We start from the raw sequence: 17,749 nt of genomic DNA on the forward strand, positions 1-17,749 counted from the left end.
AAAGTTAGTTGGCATGTAGTTCCAAATGAATGAGATTAAGTTGAAATGTGACAAGTAAGGATATCTTCATTTCCCAACTTGCAACACCACCTTGCTAAAACACACATATGTCGGAGATATGGTCATAAAAAATACCTAAAAAATAAATGACAACTTGAATAAGCCCATTTATATTTGAGTCATGCTCTTAATGAACAATGTTTTATTTCCTCTATCAATATTTTATGAAAAATAAAGGTGTATAATTTCAATTCGCTTGTAATATTTTTTTTTTTTCAATTTTATTGTAATAATTACAATAAGTAATTATGCTTACCTGTTGCTAACCACTGTTCTAAACCTTCTTAACTAAAGCCATTTTACTTCTAAAACAAGTTTACTCAATTAAAGCACATATGCTGTAAAGTATCAAAGTATGTGATAATATGCCTAAAACCTATGTAGTCTTATTGTCACTCCCAGTTATGATGCTTATACCAGCAATAAATGACACAGAAATACAAAACAGTTTCCCAAAATAGATTGTCTGTACATTTTAATCAATGTCATTGGAGTGATTTGGCACTCTTTCCTGCTGTCAAAAAGCTCCCAGGGTCCTCTAGGCTAAAGGCTTGAGATTTGATTAGCAATACAGTGACCAGCTGTTGCAACGCAATAGCCAAATCATTATTGCTCCTTTCACTGGAATGAAGACAGAAAGGCTGAGGGAATTATAGGGCCAGGGAGATGTCAACATACTGTATGTACAATGTAACCAGCTAGTGTTAGCATGCTGTGCAGCTTGGTCAAAGACCTGCATTTTATTTTAAATGATGTTTTCGATGTGTAGTGTGCACTGACAAATACCTGAACCATGCAACCTCTTTGTAGAAGAAAGCCAAAGTGTTATCTTGTTAGGTTGATAAATTGCAAAACGTGAGCTGTGCATTTTGCATTTGTGTGCATTTGTGCACGTGTGCTCAAGTGTGTGTGGGGGTTTGTGTGTACGCCCAATCGAACAGACTATTTGTGTGTGAAAATCAGAGCAGGTGGCAACACAACAAGATGACGAGATGACAGGGCCGCGTTGAATGCATGTGCATGGGTTTTCGTGTGAATCTGTGATGAGCTGGTTTGCCGACACAGCTCATCGCCTTCTATTTTTCTCTGCAACACCTGTGGATTGCTGACATATCTTTCATTCTTTATATATCTTTTGCTCTGTTTACCAAGATGGATAAACTAAACTAGAATTATTATTTATAAACTAGAATTCGGCTGTGTTTTATTGGAAGTTTGGCATTGGATGAAATTTTAACTGTGTGTATTAATACTTCAACAGACAAAATATTTACGATTTAATAAGGCACAGTAGTTAACAATGGAACTAAACAAGTTCTGACAGATATATTATAAACTAAAGTTTATGATCACGTTTTTAGCCATGTCCTTGACATTTATCATATTTAGAAAACATTTCATGATTTAAACATGGAAAATAACATGTATTCTTTATTCACAAACAAAACAGTGAGGGATGCTCTGCTGACATGATGATCAAACATATTCAGACACCAAAATCTGCACTAGCTGTTTTAGAAAGTGTGGCAGTCCTGCTGTTTTGCAAAGAGACACAATATTTTGTCCATTACTGGCGAGATTAAAAACCTGATAGCTAAGCAAATAAGACTGCAATCAAATCTTTTTAACAATATTTTAAATTAAATTAATATTATCATATATAATTTTCATATTAATATAACTGATGTTTGCAGATTTTCTAATTATTAAAGGATTAGTTCACTTTAAAATTTAAAAAATCCTGATAATTTACTCAAGCCCATGTCATTCAAGATGTGTAGAAATGAAGGTTTTTGATGAAAACATTCCAGGATTTTTCTCCTTATAGTGGACTTCAATAGCTACCAAACTGTTGAAGGTCAAATTTACAGTGTCAGTGCAGCTTCTCAGGGCTCTACACGATACCAGACGACAAATAAGGGTCTTATCTAGCAAAAAAAAAAAAAAAAAAAGATGTCTTTTATAAACACAAATGCTCAACCTTGCACTGCTCTGCGATGCGCATCCATGACTTCACGTAATGCATAATCATGCTGAAAACTCATTGTTTACAAGTCGAACATGCAAAGACCAAGTCAAACACCGGTTACAAAAATGCTAATTCCAAATTTATTTATTTATTTTTTATGTAAACAGCGTTTGACTTATTCTTTGCAACACTGAGTCGGTACTTCCGCGTATGCCATGTGTGACCTTTTCAATGTGATTACTTATAACGTCAAGTTATGGACATGCTTCACAGAGCAGTGCAAGCTTGAGCATTTGTGTTTATAAAGGATATACTTTTTTTTTTTTTATCGTTTTACTAGATAAGAGCCCTATTTCTCATCTAGTATTGTGTGGAGCCCTTTGAAGCTGCACTTAAATTTTAATTTTGACCTCCAACTGTTTGGTAGCCGTTGAAGTCCACTAAAAGGAGAATAAATAAAAACCTTTCATCAAAAACCTTCTTTTTGACTTAAGAATGTAAGAATGTAAACATATTGGATGACATGGGGATGAGTAAATTATCAGGACATTTCTATTTGAAAGTGAACTTAGCCTTTAATGGTAATGCTAATCCACAACACCCTAGAATTTGAACAAAATATTTCAGAAAAAATAAAATAAATAAATAAACTTATGAAACACACATCTGAATAATGAAATACATATACATTAAATATTACATACTAAATATAATATGTAGAAAATAAATAGACAGACTAAAACAAATAGGAAAGACATTTTTATTCACAGGAAAAACAGTGTTATCCCAAGCTGCCATATAATACATTTATACAGAGGGACAGAAAATTCTTTACAAAAACAAAACATTTAGAAAATATGAATTGGCATGAAACATGATAAAACATACATTGTCAGCATTCATAAAATAATAATAATAATACTTAAATAATAATAATAATAATAAAGTAAAAAAAGAATCAGTTTGGTGTCAGTTAAATCCATGTTCTTAAAGTATAGCGAATGTCAGCATAATCATTTCAAAATTCAAAGATGAAGAATAAAGTCTAGAAAAAAAAATACTAATCTCATGCAGCATCTTGAAAAAGGGCCTGAGAGTGTTTATAAAGGTAAATAAATTCACGAAAAGGTTTTGAGTTTCTTAACGTCAATGTTGAATGAGATCTAAAGTTCATTCACAGCCTTTGACAGACAAATAACAGCTACATGTTAAAACACTGAATTGTTTTCAAGATAATGATTGCATGGATGCATAGGAATAAGGCTTGGATATTCATCCACAGTGTAGTTAATAAAACCTGTAATCAATGGTGGACTGGGCAGTAATGTTTGGGTACATTGACTGTCAAGATTTTAATGACAGAATCAATGTTCCCTTAGTCTATAAAAAGTGTGTATTAACATCACCAAATATGCCACTGAGCAGGCCACAGTGCTTAAAATGTCATCAGATGCTGTTGTCTGTATGGGTATGGAAAAGAGTCCTGTACCCCACAAATGTCACCTCACCCCTCTTCAATCACACCCACAGCTCTTTTAATAATGCAGCATACACTCTGTGCCCACAGAGAAAGGATGAGCTATGTTACACTGGTGAATGACCTTTGCCAAAACATCTATGTAAAGTTAACAAGAACAAGAGGGCAATCTGCATTTTAATAAATCACACCTCTCTAGCAACACGCATCCATCGTGAGCATAACAATGACACTGATTTGCATGTATTGATGCGATCAAAACCTATAACAATGCTTGAGATTTTACATTCTTGGGCATTTTTCTGTTGTTCATTCAAACGTTTAACGTACATTCAACATGGTTGAGAAAACATAGTACCAATTAGAAAATAAACTATATGATTCTCTGGATATGCATCCATTTCAGTCCGGTTTAGAAAAGTCAAGGTTTTGTACTTTGCTGAGTGATGCTGTGGTCCTTAAAAAGACAGATACTTGATTTGAAAAGTAGGGGAAAAAAAACTCAGACAGAAACCTACAAATGCTCAAAAAGATTTAATACCAATATGCTGACAAAGGTGATAGTTCAGGAGGCAAAGGCAAAACATGGAAAGACAGCTTTATTGCTCTCCTTTTGCACCCAGAATGATATTTCACACACTGATTATATAAATACACTTTGCAATGCAGTACAATAACAAAAAATATGGTTTGGCTTGGGTATGCTGTTCAAAGCACAAGCACCAGTAGAAAAAATAATGATTGACAACAAATGTACAAAACAGTCATATGAAAAAAGGCACTTTGTGGTGTGGTATAATAACTCTTCGGTAAGTGAGAATGATTCTTCTCTTTCCTTGTGTAAGGAAATGCGTCTAACGCATAAAAGCTTGTTGGATTTCCAATTGAGTAAGTCTATTCCATGTTTATTGTGAGGCACTGCATATAACCAGAACAGTTTTCTCTTCTCCACAAGATAAGTTTGTACTTCATGCAGAATTCAGCGTTCCATCCTATTATAAAGATCATCCATTGATCCATTTGTGTTTCTTCAAAATCACCGGACCGGCCGCTACATTTCATTGTCTTTCCTATTCAGACATCCTTTTCTTCCTTTATCTCTTTGTCAGTGTCCATCGATCACCAAATTCTGTTCTTAAACCTCCACCTCTCGCGGTCCTTCCTGCATGTCAGATGATACTCGGATGTCAAAGCAGGTCACCATCATGACGCGGGACTTGCATAGGTTGACGTAGTATTCCAGTTCAGCCGTAGCCTGCTCCAATGTTTCCAAGTACTCTTGCGACTCCTGATCCAAATCCTGATCCACCTCAACTGCAAAACAAACCAGAACATTACAGACCCATTACAAAGAAATGGACTGAAAGTATTTAGCATTAAATCTCATCTTTGTCTACAAGAAGCAATAATAATAACACTTACACTCTCCAATCCACTTGCTGGGATCCATCATTAATCTAGACTTTGTGTCCTCCAGCTCTTCTTTCAGAGTCTTATGCTTTGCTCTGAGATCTGTGATTTGCTGCTGCCGTTTCTCAAGGACCTTCAAATTAATGTTAAAATACATCAGGCCCTGTGGACAGAAGATGGACATAATGGTTAAAATGACAGTTCCATTTTACAGATAAATTTGGGGCTTGACTAGATTGACTAAAAGAAAATACTGTGGTACAGTGCTGGTTCAATAAAATTTCTCCAATATTTCCCTGACTGTGAAATTTTCTGCACAAAGGAAGCATGGGTTACAGAATTATAATAATACAATGATATTTTTCAGGCATTTTAATGGAATAATTATTGCGTTACAGTCTGATTCATTTATACAGTCAAGCTACATCCATGCCAGTTAATCAACATACCTTCTCAACATCCTGAACTGACTGTTGGAGCAAAGAGGAAAAGAATGTCAGATGCTATACTAAGATGTGAGGATGCACAACATACATGCACTTCTATTATCCAATAATATTATAATACCCCATGCCTGGAGAGACACACTTTGCACTAATGCTATGGAAGGCACATGCTTCAAGGTAAATCTTGTCCATTGCAATGCCAATTGGTCTCAAAAACAATGACAGACTAACTGAAGATTATCTCCTTATATTTATGCGAGAACAGATAGAAAAGATAACATTATTTTAACTGCATCATTTTACTCCTGCAGTGTAACACCCTTTCTTGCTTGCTTGCTTCTGCCAAAACCAACTATTTCCAGATAGTTAACTGGTTTTCAGCACTCCAGTGTTTCAAATGTTAACTGTTTTTTTTCCAAAGAACCAACCATTTTTCCCCTCCCCTTTTACTAGCAGGTTAAGGCCCTAAGCTGTACATTATCTTAATACTTTTTAATAAGAAGCAAAGGACCAAAACCTTCATTCAGTGTCTAGAGTTGGAATATGATACGTATAGCATATTTCTGAACTAATAATATTTCTCTTTACATACAAAAATCGAATTCATCTTAGATCAAAGCAAATCTTTGGGAAGCTAGTTATGGACAAAATTGTTCTCTGACATCTCAGTTGTGCACAGTGCAAATATAGTTATAAACAGTTTTTAACTATGTATTATTCATCATATATTGCAACTTTTCTATGTCAGATGCATAACCATGTAAAAAAAAATACATTCCCATGAGAAAGGACTTTGGGGTCATTTACATGACAACACTTTCAGATAGAAACTTTTTATGGCAGAGTACATGGTACTGTTGTTGCTGCTCAAGAGTTTTCTAACACTTCTTCAGCAAAGTGTGATTTACTTCACCATTTTTAAAACCAACAACAGAGCCGTATCATATGCAACATATAACCGTCACTTCTTTGCCCGTTTTCGCGAATATGTGTAAACACAAAACATTTTGAAAACGTTGTCATGTATAAGTTAATTTTTTTTAAAAATGCAAGGGAAAAACTTTTCAATTTTTGACTACATCGTTGTTGTGTAAACTTGGCCTAAGGTTAAAATTTATGTACTGAACTGTATCTTATTTTCCAAACAACACCCAGACAACCCATATTAACCTCTTCTATCTTTTCTTGTCTTCGTCGTTGAAGCCTTTCCACATCATCGATTTCATACACTTTGATCTCAAAAGGCTCTTTCAGTGGCCCCGACATAGGGGGAAGGTCCACCCACTGGCCCGTTGTCCCAGACTTCCCCAAAGAGGAGGTGTCTGGTAAGGGAGCTGGGATGAGACGACGCCTCTGGAGGCCTGGTCCACAGAGAGACAAAGAAAATATGTGAGATAGAAAAGTAAATAGGACATTGACAAATGGCTAAACCAAGTTAGATAAACAAAAGAAAAGATGGATGGTTAAAGAAATAGCGAGCAAGCAATAATATATTGAAGAATATAATTATTTTGTATGTGTATGTGGACATAGACTGGATGGAGATTCAAATCAAAACCCCTTGACTAAATTGCATGTGATGTGCAGATGCATAGTATTAGCATTGTATGTGCTAAAGAGAGAGAGAGAGAGAGAGAGAGAGAGAGAGAGAGAGAGAGAGAGAGAGAGAGAGAGAGAGAGAGAGAGAGAGAGAGAGAGAGAGAGAGAAGCTGTGTTCCATCTGGTCTTCAGTGTCAACATGACCCATCCTTAAGGGCCAAATCTGCAAAACTTTAATAGCAATATGACTATGAAAAACTTCTAGTCTTCATAGACAACAAGAGATGCTACTCACCATTTGACCTCTTCTTGGGTGCTTTGGAGTTCCTTGTGTGACCAGAGGAGGACATCCCACTCTCACTCATGGATTCATGGGCTGAAGAAGCACTACCAGTAGCTTCACTGTCACGGATCATGCTTTCATATCCACTGCTTCCTCCACTGTGGTAGAAGAGTGCAGTTCGTCCCATGGCAGGAGGCAACTCCCCACTTAGGACACTACTGTTATCACTTCCATGCCCACTACTGTAGCGCTGAGGTCTTCTGGGGGCTGTGATCTTACTATATGGTGATGGAAGAATGGGGATTGGGGTATGCTTGTCATCATTAAGGTTCACTCCACTGTCATTGCCACTGTCTGAATCACCTGAGATCCTTGTATGTTTTCCAGAAGGATTGGCCAAGGCCAACTCACTAACGCGACTGTTTGCTGCCCGTATTGCTTGCTTGGTACCCATTATTGTTCCTCTGGTGGGTTTACCATTGCCCCCTACTGTTGCTCGAGGTAATGCCGTCTTTCCTGAAGGTGGAAGGTTGGCATTCCTTGTTGCTGGTGCCACAAGAGACTTAGTGGATGAGCTCAGGGCTTTGGAGTTGCTAGCAGATAATGTACAAGCTTTGTTTGCATTAACAGGTATTTGTCTTGTGTTAATGCTGCTTTTAACAATCCCACACTTTACAGTGGCTACTGGGGTTATACAAGAAGGTTGAGAGGTAGCAATTGGAGAAGAGGTGGCAACAGCAGATCCAAACCTATCGACAGACTTGCCTGATTTGCTGTTGAGACTAGCACCACTGTTTTCACGACTAAGAGCAGGTTTCGACCCCAAAGATGACAAACTGTCACATCTTTCTAGAGATATCTGGCTCCCATAAAGCTGTCCTGTATTACCTCTAGTTCCTCTGGCTTTTATACTAGAGGTTGCTTTTATCAAACTATGCTCTGACTTTAAGTTAGATATTCTTAAACTATTTGAATCACCCCTAGAGCGAAGGTCAATATCATCCTCTAAACCTGTAGCCCTTGGTGCAAAAGACTTTCCAGCCTCATAAGCACACTTTAAGGCACTTGAGGGAAACAGGATTTGATTCTTTTGATCCAAACTAGATTTGCGTACTGGAGGAGGAGGTGGAGATACATTGCCAGGTTTTGACATACTCTCCTCATGCTTGCTTGATTTTCCACTTTTTCCTGAAGAGGAAATCTTTAAACTTCCTGTCAAAGAACCAATATCTTGGGCAAGCTTAACATTAATGGACGTATGTATGACTGGAACTGTCCCAAGTGTTGTTGCACCTCGTCTGAGCTGTGGCATCTTGCTCGGGGACTCCACTTTCTTTTTGTTGCTGGATTTTTCACATCCGTCTACCACCCTTTGGGATTGGTTTGACCCTAGTGTTTTGGGCATTTGAGGTACACTGTTGCTGCTTGTGACTGTTTTTCTTGCAGGAATTCCACTCATTCCATTTTTAGCCAGTCTGCATGAAGAACCTGAATTAGAAGTTATAGACAACTCCAATGAGCCGTCTATTCGGTGCCATGGATCTGGTTTGCAGTCTTGCCTTGGTGTCTCACGTCTCCAGTTGCTACTGGAGCTGCTTGCACTGATACTGCTACTCTGGGCTGTGGGTGAGGTAGGTTTTAATTTCCTGGAAAGACTACACTGGACAATTTGAGAATCTTGAAAAGAATGAGGATCATATAAATGAAAGGTATTTGCCTTTGCCAGTTTTGGCAAACTTTTGGCAGACAGTTTTGGGGCCTCTGGAGAGGATGGGCACTTGCTAAGAGAGAGTTTGCCTGATATAACACTGTCGTTGTCTAAATCTGAAAAGCTACAGCCACTATCATTCAATGAATTCTTAAGTTCCTTTTGAGGGCTGCTCTGGAACATCCTAAGAGAATCAAGGTAGAAACTGCTATCTGGGACAGTATGAGTACCTTGAGGGAGAAAGACATCTACTGTTTTGTCATCTTCATTCTCCAGATTACAGACACTTACTTCACTAAGCCATGAAGTGATAGAAGAACCCTGGCTACCAAGTGAAGTACATGCTTTCTCATGTAATGGTGTCACCATTTTAATGTTTGCCTCTGAGGTACCAACACTACATGTATAGGCATCAAATTCATCATTTATACTACTAATTATGCTTACTGGTCGTGATCCTGAGGCAAGGGCCTGTAGTGAGCAATCACTATCGAAACTCACAATACTGGAGGGTCTTCCATTGTCCACAATGTTGCCAATTGATAACTCTTCCACAAGCGTGAACACAAGCTCGTCCTCACCATTTAGCTCCACTGGCTGTTTAAAGGTTACAGTTGTCCTCAATATGTCCTTCTCCATGCACCTTTCCCTTAGACTTGACCTCATTTCCCCAGAAGTTCTGGGATTAAGGTGATGGACTTTTAGCGGTGAGTTCTCATTTGAATCATCTATTTTTTGATGACTCATCCCAACTGGCGGTATCCTCATGGCAGACTTTTCTTCATTTTCACTACTGACCCTGACATAGACTTCTTGTTGTGGTGGTGGGGGAGCAGGCTTGGGAATCTTTTTACTGTAAAAACACTTTTCCCTAAATACAGGTTCCAAGTTTTGGGATAGTATTGTTTTACTTTGTTTGCCTGGAGTGCATAAGAGTTTTCCATTGTCTGACATTTGGACCTTTTCACCATCTGCACTTGTCCTACATAAACTTTCATATTTGTCTCTGAGTTCTTCATCTGATGTGGCAATTTGCAACTTGGAATGTTCTAATTTGGATTTGTGTTTTGGACTGCTAGGCAGTTTACTGGCTACAGAAATGGAATTTTTGGATATGCTGTCCTGTGTTGATAAGAATGCTTTGATAGGAGTTTTGGGAGAAACTGAAATGCAACCAGAGCCTTCTTTCAACTTGGTTGCATCATGGTCCATTTTAGGGCTTGCAGAATTTCCTCCAGATTCTCCAACAAAGTCTTTAGGTTCCTCACTACCATCAATACATTCTAATCGCTCTTGAAGCTCAGCAAAGGTGTTACATTTGAAGTGATCATGGTCAACTGGCCCTTCTTTCCCTCGTTGCTTACGGTTAAGAGAGGGGATAATGGGAACAAAGGTTGGGGGTCCTTCGTTGTCGCTGAGCTCTCGATCAGAGATGGCAGCACCACCAGGGCCAACATAAATTACAGTGTCACATGATTGCTCACTACTTGAAGAATAGTCAGGATCACTGAGGAATGATGGTAGATCTGGGTCAAGGGCCACAGTGCGAGGATGGAATGGCCGCAAATGTGGTGGTCGGCGGATCCTTCCCTCATCACAGGAACTCTCCCCTCCAGAGGAACTAGAGGCATACTTGACAAAAACAATGCCAAAATATAATTTACAAATACTTTGTAAGTCTGGTGTGGTATAGTTTTAATATATACTAAAGTATGAACACTTTAATGTCTAATTAGGTCATGCATTGACTGAATTCTGAAGCCAAGTGTTAAGGCCCCGGTATACTTCAAATGAAGTTTGTTTTCATTCTTTGTTTGGGGGCAAATAGAAGTTCAAAAAAGGCTGAGCGATGGTATACTGATTCCGAATGTTCCAACACCCCTGCGCTGCTGGAGGCGGGTAGTAGATTAATGTAAACATTTGTTGGGATTCTCACGTGTATCCTCTAAACACAACAATGATGAAATGGAGAAGTGTAGGCAATCTAGGTGTGTGAAGGGCCCCAATGCTCAAAATATTATAGACAAAAGAAAAATGATTAGCAGCAGTTCAGTTCAGGTCAAGTATCATGTTTGAACTGTCGAACTAACGAAACAAACTCAAAATGAACTTCGTTTCGGCCTGATGTTGTTTGAAATAACAAGGCCTCTATATATCAAGGCCTTTATACAATACCAAGACAACACTATGAATATAACTGGTTTTCAAAACCATTTATCTGATGCAGCACTACCCAAGGGCAATACATCAAGTAAATTTTTTGGTAACTCCCTCTATGAAGCCCATATTTATGATACATTATGAGGGTATTCTTAATGCATTATAAAAGACCTTATATAATATAATAAAATATCTGCACAGTATCTAACAACATTATGAGTGTTATTTGAGCATTCACTGTGAGGCTAATATTATTTTTAATGTCAGTTAATAATTTAAACTGAAAAAAATGCAATGTTTATATGTTAGGTTGCATTTTATTTTGATGGTCCCCCTAGTCTATGGACTATAAGCAACTTTGCAACTACATTTTTAGATTAGATTAGATTCAACTTTATTGTCACTGCACATGTAGGTACTAAGCAACAAATTGCCTTGTAATATAATGTAATGTAATGTTATCTAATGTAATCCAATCTAATGTAATCTAATCTAATCTAATCTAATCTAATCTAATCAATATAATCCATTGGACTACTCTGTTATAAATAATCATATAACCACATATAAGTAAATATTATGATACATTAACACTGTCTTATGAATTTTCATAAGATGATAAAACATATTATTAAGGATTTATTTTAAATGATGCATTATGTATTCATTACAATGCCTTAAGAATATCCATATAATTTATTATAAATATGGGCTTCATAGAACGTGTTACCAATTTTTCCTATGTCAATAAAAGTTATGTCAATTACAATCTTACTGTAACTGTTGATTTTAATATGCACTAAACAAATTTCTCTGTTTTTATCACTAGACAGTTTTTTTTTTTTTTTTGTTTCGTCTATAACAATTGAACATTTATCAAAATATTAAAATCAGTATCCTCAATGATCCTCAAAGTACACCATACAATTATCATAAAAATTCCTAAATTATAGTCAGTTAAAAAAGTCACCTTTGATTTCTTTTTCCTCATACAATGGATTCGGGAGGCCATCTGAATGGTGGTAAGAGATTCTGCATAATTGGCAGGGGAGTCAGAGATGTGGGCAATCATGGTTGTCCTACAGTTGATGTTGCCCAAAGAATCTTGCAGTAACATTGTGAGCTTGCTATCCCTGGAAAAACATTTTTTTTATTTTTTATAGCATAAACACAGGTTGATAGATTGTCAGCAGAAAGTCAGCTGTTTACACAAGTACTGTACAAGTAACTGTTCTCTAAAAGTGCAGAAACATCGAAAGGTTCACTATACAGTCCTGTTATGATATTAATCACAAAAAGCTACAAATATGTCTATATTGCATTTCTATAAAATATGCAAATATTTTAGAAAGGTGAGAAATAAGGCATTGTGTGACCTGACAAGACCCACTTAAAAAAAAAAAAAAAAAGAGTTGCATGATCTATGAGGCCAGCAAAATACAAATAAACAGCAGTGCATTAGTCAAACAATAAACATGTTTGACACGATATCTTTGTTTATGCGCTCAAATGCTTCAGGATAACATCTTCAGTGGAAACTCATAAGACTTCAGGAATATATTCAGAATTATCATATAATTCTATTTATGCTAGTTATGCTGTTTGAATAGAAATTTGTATACCAAATACTTTAGAACAGTATCTACACATTTATAGCAACATGACTCATTTTGATTTCTTATTGTCTTGTGGCAAAGATTTACATTTTCTTACCTGTATGGAACATGTTTAGCTCCATTGGCCAAAGCCAGTATCACATTTCCTAATGCAGCCAGAGACAGACACAGACCTCCTCCTGCGTCCCTGCTCTTACAAAGCACCTTCTCACAGCTTCCTAAGTCAATCAGATGTAATCTGCTTCTACCACCAGACACTGATAGAGGGGAAAAGAAGAGAAAATGAGATGTGATCCCTGGGGTCCTACACCACAACCAGTGCAAACAGACTGTCCTTTCACAAATTTCAGTTAAATTGGCACCAGCTCAGCTTTGATTTGGCAATTCACATTTATTAACATTCATATTTTGTGCTTGTTAATAATAACAGAACAGAACACAATAGCGTTTATGAATATTTTGATATATAAAATTGAATTACAGTCTTATGGTTGCAGACAAAGCATACTTGACCAAACAAAATAAATGATTCTAAATAATAAAGCACATATTGTAATAAAAAGCACTTAAGAGGGTAATATTTCATCAGTATATTAGATAAAAAATAACTGTCAACCCCACTCATTACGGGTATCACTGAAAATCAAGCGTAAATGCTGATTTATACTTCTGTGTCAGAGCTACGCCATAGGCTAGGCGTCAGTCTTCATTTATATTTCTGTGTCGTTTTCCGTGTTGATGTGCAGTACACATGTACACAGTACACAGTGTTCCCGGGGATGTTCCTGGTATAACCTGCAGTCCCAGACGGCGGCAAATAAATATCAAATCATTATTTAAAACTTCAAGAGGAGAAAACAACGGAACAGGAGAAGATGGCATTCTTTCTCCACAAGGACTTGTATGATGGCATATCTACATTATTTGTCGCGGACAACTACTGATGTATAATGCTATGTAATATAATAAGTGGTAAGACTATCGTTTTAGAATTGACGTGCTGCTAGATTTTTGGAGAGGTGCACATCAAGCTATGGTGTAAGGGAGTGCGGATGACGCAGAAGTATATATCAGCCTTAAGCGTTAGTTCTGGCAGGTCACGTTAGTCAAGCTCGCATCAGCTGATCCCCATCTACCTATGGGAATACAACACCTATCTGAGCATTCATATATAAGGTTCCTCAGTATTATCAGCATTTTTCGCATTGCTCAAAGGCTAATTCCCTCCTCCATCCCCAACTCCTCCTCTGTCAGTCAGGATTCAGCCCTCTGATTCCCCTTTGAATAAGACTGATTCCCCTTTGAATAAGAGCCATCTTAATGTGTACATTAAATTATTGAACTTTAATGATATCTGCAATTAATTTATGTTGGTTCTGTTCTGTTTACTCTGGGGGGTTATCGCTGCTCTCCCTGCTCTTATCCATGCTAGGGTGCATGGATTTGCAGGAAGTTCTTGCCCAGAACATAACCACACAGCCAATCCAAATTATATGCTTATTGTGAGTCATCTTTGATGATAGTGGTCCTGACAGAAGTTGGAGACACTGCCAGTGCAGTTCCAGAGACTGTCTTGCTATTGGGAGATGAGAGGGACTGGATTTCTTACTATTGGGAAAAGTGTAACGGTCAACTTGGATCACGTGATCACATTATAGCTTTGACATCACTGAATTTCAGTAGGAGTTGTGCAACACTCAATCTCCATTTACAGATAAAATAGGAATGAATGAGAAGTGCCATAAGATGAAACCCACCTGAAGCAAAAAGTCAGTGACTTCTATAATAAAACAACATTTTATTCTGTGTAAACTAAAAATAGTTAAATCCAAAAATATTGTTTAATGTAAAACATGTTGAATATTGGCTAATATGCTGTCAATTCATTAAATGATAATCTGTATCCTCATAAAAAGCTGTTTATTCAGTGTAGTGAAGAATATACTCCATTTACATACATTAAAACAAAACTACCTCTGGTCTCCTTCCCTGTGTCCTGCCAAAGCAGAAGTGTTAGCATTAGCCATTATCCTTTTTTGGCTAAAGGTTGCAGGCTTGCCTTCCAGTGGCTTTGGGGGTCCCCCCTCAGGGAACTCGAGCTGTTTTCAGAAAACTTTAGAAATGTGTGAACATGTTCTGAAGCATGCTCGGGGTGTGTGTTCACAGTGTGTGTGTGTGTGTGTTCACTGCTCTGTGTGTGTGCACTTTGGATTGGTTAAATGCAGAGAACAAATTCTGAGTATGGGTCACTATACTTACATGAATGTCATGTCACTTTCACTTTCACTTCCACTTTCATGTGTGAAATCATTTCAATGGAGAAGCCAGAAATGTGAGCACGGTGACATGAGAATCCAGGAAGCTTAAAAGTGCACCCGGCACAGCGCGTGCTAGCATGTTGTGGTGTATGTATGTGTGTTTCACAATCATTCAGTCAGCCGGTATATCGATGTTAGTAAAACAGTGATAATGTCAAAGTGTAAAAACGGACAGCATTATAGATTGTGTATTTCTCCCTGCCACTGTAATTTTACGGGTGGGGATAAAGACAATCTTTGTATCATCTGTTTTGGGAGCGGAGCATGCACGTTCATCTCTCAAGGGAGCTTGGGATCGCAAGTGGATTTAGTGGAGGGATCCATTATGTGATGGAGAAAGGGACTAGCCGCCACAGTTCCTTGCATAGGAGCTTGTGAAGGTTGTCACTTGTGCTGTAGCCAAGTTGAAAATGGATTGGCCAGTCGAGAAGCAGGACATTTGACAAAATAATAAATTTGTGTGATCCTGTTATGATTCTGCCTTCATGTCCTGACTTTCCTCTAGTCTTGAGGTAGGATCATGACAGACCCGTGTTTTGTGTACAAGCACTTGGCCTTGTCTTTGGGCCATGTGCTTGTGTTGTCTCGTTCCCTTGCCCCACCCCTCTTGTTATCCTAGTTGTCGTGATTGCCTTACCTGTGCCACCTGTCGTGTCTTGATTAGTTCTCCTATTTATTTCCCCTAGTGTGCTCAGAATGAACCGACCAACCAAGAACTCAGCAGACAGGAAGTCCTCCAATCTACAACATCAATTGGAGTTCCGCCGGCAGTGCTGGATGTCTTCCCCCACCGACAAGAAGAGGGTCGCCCTCCCATACTCGTCTGAGGGTGAGTGCGTTCTTCAAAACTATGCCCGGCTGTGGGAGAGTTTCTCCCAGGAGGAGCTGCAGAGGTCCCCACCATCTACACAGCTGCCAGTGATCCCAGAGGGTCATCTCCTGGCCGTTACAACACTGGGGGAACAGGCAGATCCCTCCCCGAATCCTGAGGTGCCTCCCACACCCATCAGTCTCCCCAAGAAGCGAGGGAGACGGTTCTCGTGGGAGTCTGCTTCGGAGGCCTCAGCGACAGAGTCAGCCCTGCCAGAGACCGAACTTCCTCAACCTGTCTCAGACCCAGCTGTGACCTCTGCACCGCGACCTAGGAGGAAGAGGAAGAAGGGGTCTTCCGATCCTGCGTCTCTGTCTCCTCCTGAGTCGGCCATGCCGCCCGAGCCAGCAGCGGTGAGCGCTGGCGTGCCCGAGCCAGCAGCGGTGAGCGTTGGCGTCCCCGAGCCAGCAGCGGTGAGCGCTGGCGTCCCCGAGCCAGCAGCAGTGACCCTTGACCCCGAACCGGCGACTAAGAGAACTGTATCCAAGTCCGCAGTCGTGAGGGTGGAGAGAGCTGCGGCTGACTCTGCAGCAGAAGCATTGTTACAGTCTGTCTCGGCTCATAAGGAGATGCCTGTTGTTATTGCTGTCTGATTATTTGTCTCGTCTTGTTCAGATCCTTGAAGTCCCTACCAGTCCTGTCTTGTCCCCAGACCCTGTCCCCAGAGATCCCGAGCCAGCCGCAGTTAGCGCGGTTCCAGACCCAGTTTCTGTCTCCACTGATGGTTGTCGAGTGTCCTGTTGATGTTGCCCCGTGTCCAGAAGATGTTGCCCCGTGTCCGGAAGATGTTGCCCTGTGTCCAGTAGATGTTGCCGTGTGTCCAGTAGATGTTGTCCAGTGCCCTGTGATTTATCCTGTCATGTCCCCTGATGTTGTCATTTGTCCTGAGACCACTCCCCACCCTAGACCACCCAGACCTGCCCGGACCCCTCCTGCCCGGACTCCTCCTAAGACTCCTGCCCCACCCTCCCACCCTTGTTATCCTAGTTGTCGTGATTGCCTTACCTGTGCCACCTGTCGTGTCTTGATTAGTTCTCCTATTTATTTCCCCTAGTGTGCTCTGTCTTTTGTCGGTTCATTGTTCCTCATTGTGATTGTTTCCACATTGTGAGATGTGTTTCTACATGTCCCTGTGAAATATTGTTACTCGGTGTTGCTCTTGGAAGAAGACGTTGTGAGACCTGTTATTGTTTATTTGTAGTAGTGTTCTAGTGTTTAGAGTCATTGTTTTCCCCCTCGTGGGTTTTGTTTTCCCCCTTTTTTTGTTAATAAATCCTGTGTTTAGTACATCCTGTCTGCACTTGAGTTCCTCCTTGACCCTCCACACAACAGATCCTGCGGGTTAGATCACAACCTCCATGCCGGAGCCTTCTGTTTTTCTCGAACTCCACACTGAGGTGTCGAGGTAATAGAATAATACCTATTCAGATTATATTTCATTATATGACTAATTATATAATCCCTCTAATAAAAAGTGAAGTGAGTGAAGTGATATCTGGCCAAGTATGGTGACCCATATTTGAAATTTGACCCATCCAAGTGCACACGTACAGTAGTGAACACACACCCAGAGCAGTGGGCATCCATGTGCTGCAGCACCTGGGGAGCAGTTGGGGGTTCGGTGCTTTGCTCAAGGGTCTCACCTCAGTCGTGGTATTGAGGGTGGAAGAGAGCAATGGTTATTCATTCTCACCCACCAACCATTCCTGCCGGACCAGAGACTCTAACCTTTGGGTTACAAGTATGACTGACTAACCATTGGGGCACAACTGCCCCACAGGTTCAGACTATTCTTATATTGTGGGGCTGAATTAACAGGGATAATGGACAAAGCAGAGGGTGGAGCAGCTGCTTCCCACCAAGCTCGTCAGAACAACGTCAGCCTTGGTGGT

At 39.4% G+C, this 17,749-nt stretch overlaps 1 protein-coding gene across 8 annotated transcripts in view; it reads right to left on the reverse strand.

The window, feature by feature from the left end:
* Positions 1–2,797: 2,797 nt before the first annotated feature.
* Positions 2,798–17,749, reverse strand: part of LOC113060502 (kinesin-like protein KIF26A) — a 91,510-nt gene continuing 76,558 nt past the window's right edge. For 3 of the 8 annotated variants that reach the window (XM_026229453.1, XM_026229451.1, XM_026229455.1), the window contains exons 10-16: positions 12,766–12,925; positions 12,023–12,185; positions 7,197–10,524; positions 6,533–6,723; positions 5,366–5,386; positions 4,929–5,079; positions 2,798–4,820 (exon numbers count right to left, since the gene is read on the reverse strand). In XM_026229453.1, the coding sequence (XP_026085238.1) occupies positions 4,642–4,820; positions 4,929–5,079; positions 5,366–5,386; positions 6,533–6,723; positions 7,197–10,524; positions 12,023–12,185; positions 12,766–12,925 (4,193 nt within the window). In that variant the 3' untranslated portion in view covers positions 2,798–4,641. The remainder of the gene's footprint in view (positions 4,821–4,928; positions 5,080–5,365; positions 5,387–6,532; positions 6,724–7,196; positions 10,525–12,022; positions 12,186–12,765; positions 12,926–17,749) is intronic. The other 5 variants (XM_026229456.1, XM_026229457.1, XM_026229452.1 and 2 more) reach the window with 3 other exon arrangements.

Source organism: Carassius auratus, chromosome 42, assembly GCF_003368295.1.
Source record: "Carassius auratus strain Wakin chromosome 42, ASM336829v1, whole genome shotgun sequence".
Lineage (NCBI taxonomy): Eukaryota > Metazoa > Chordata > Actinopteri > Cypriniformes > Cyprinidae > Carassius > Carassius auratus.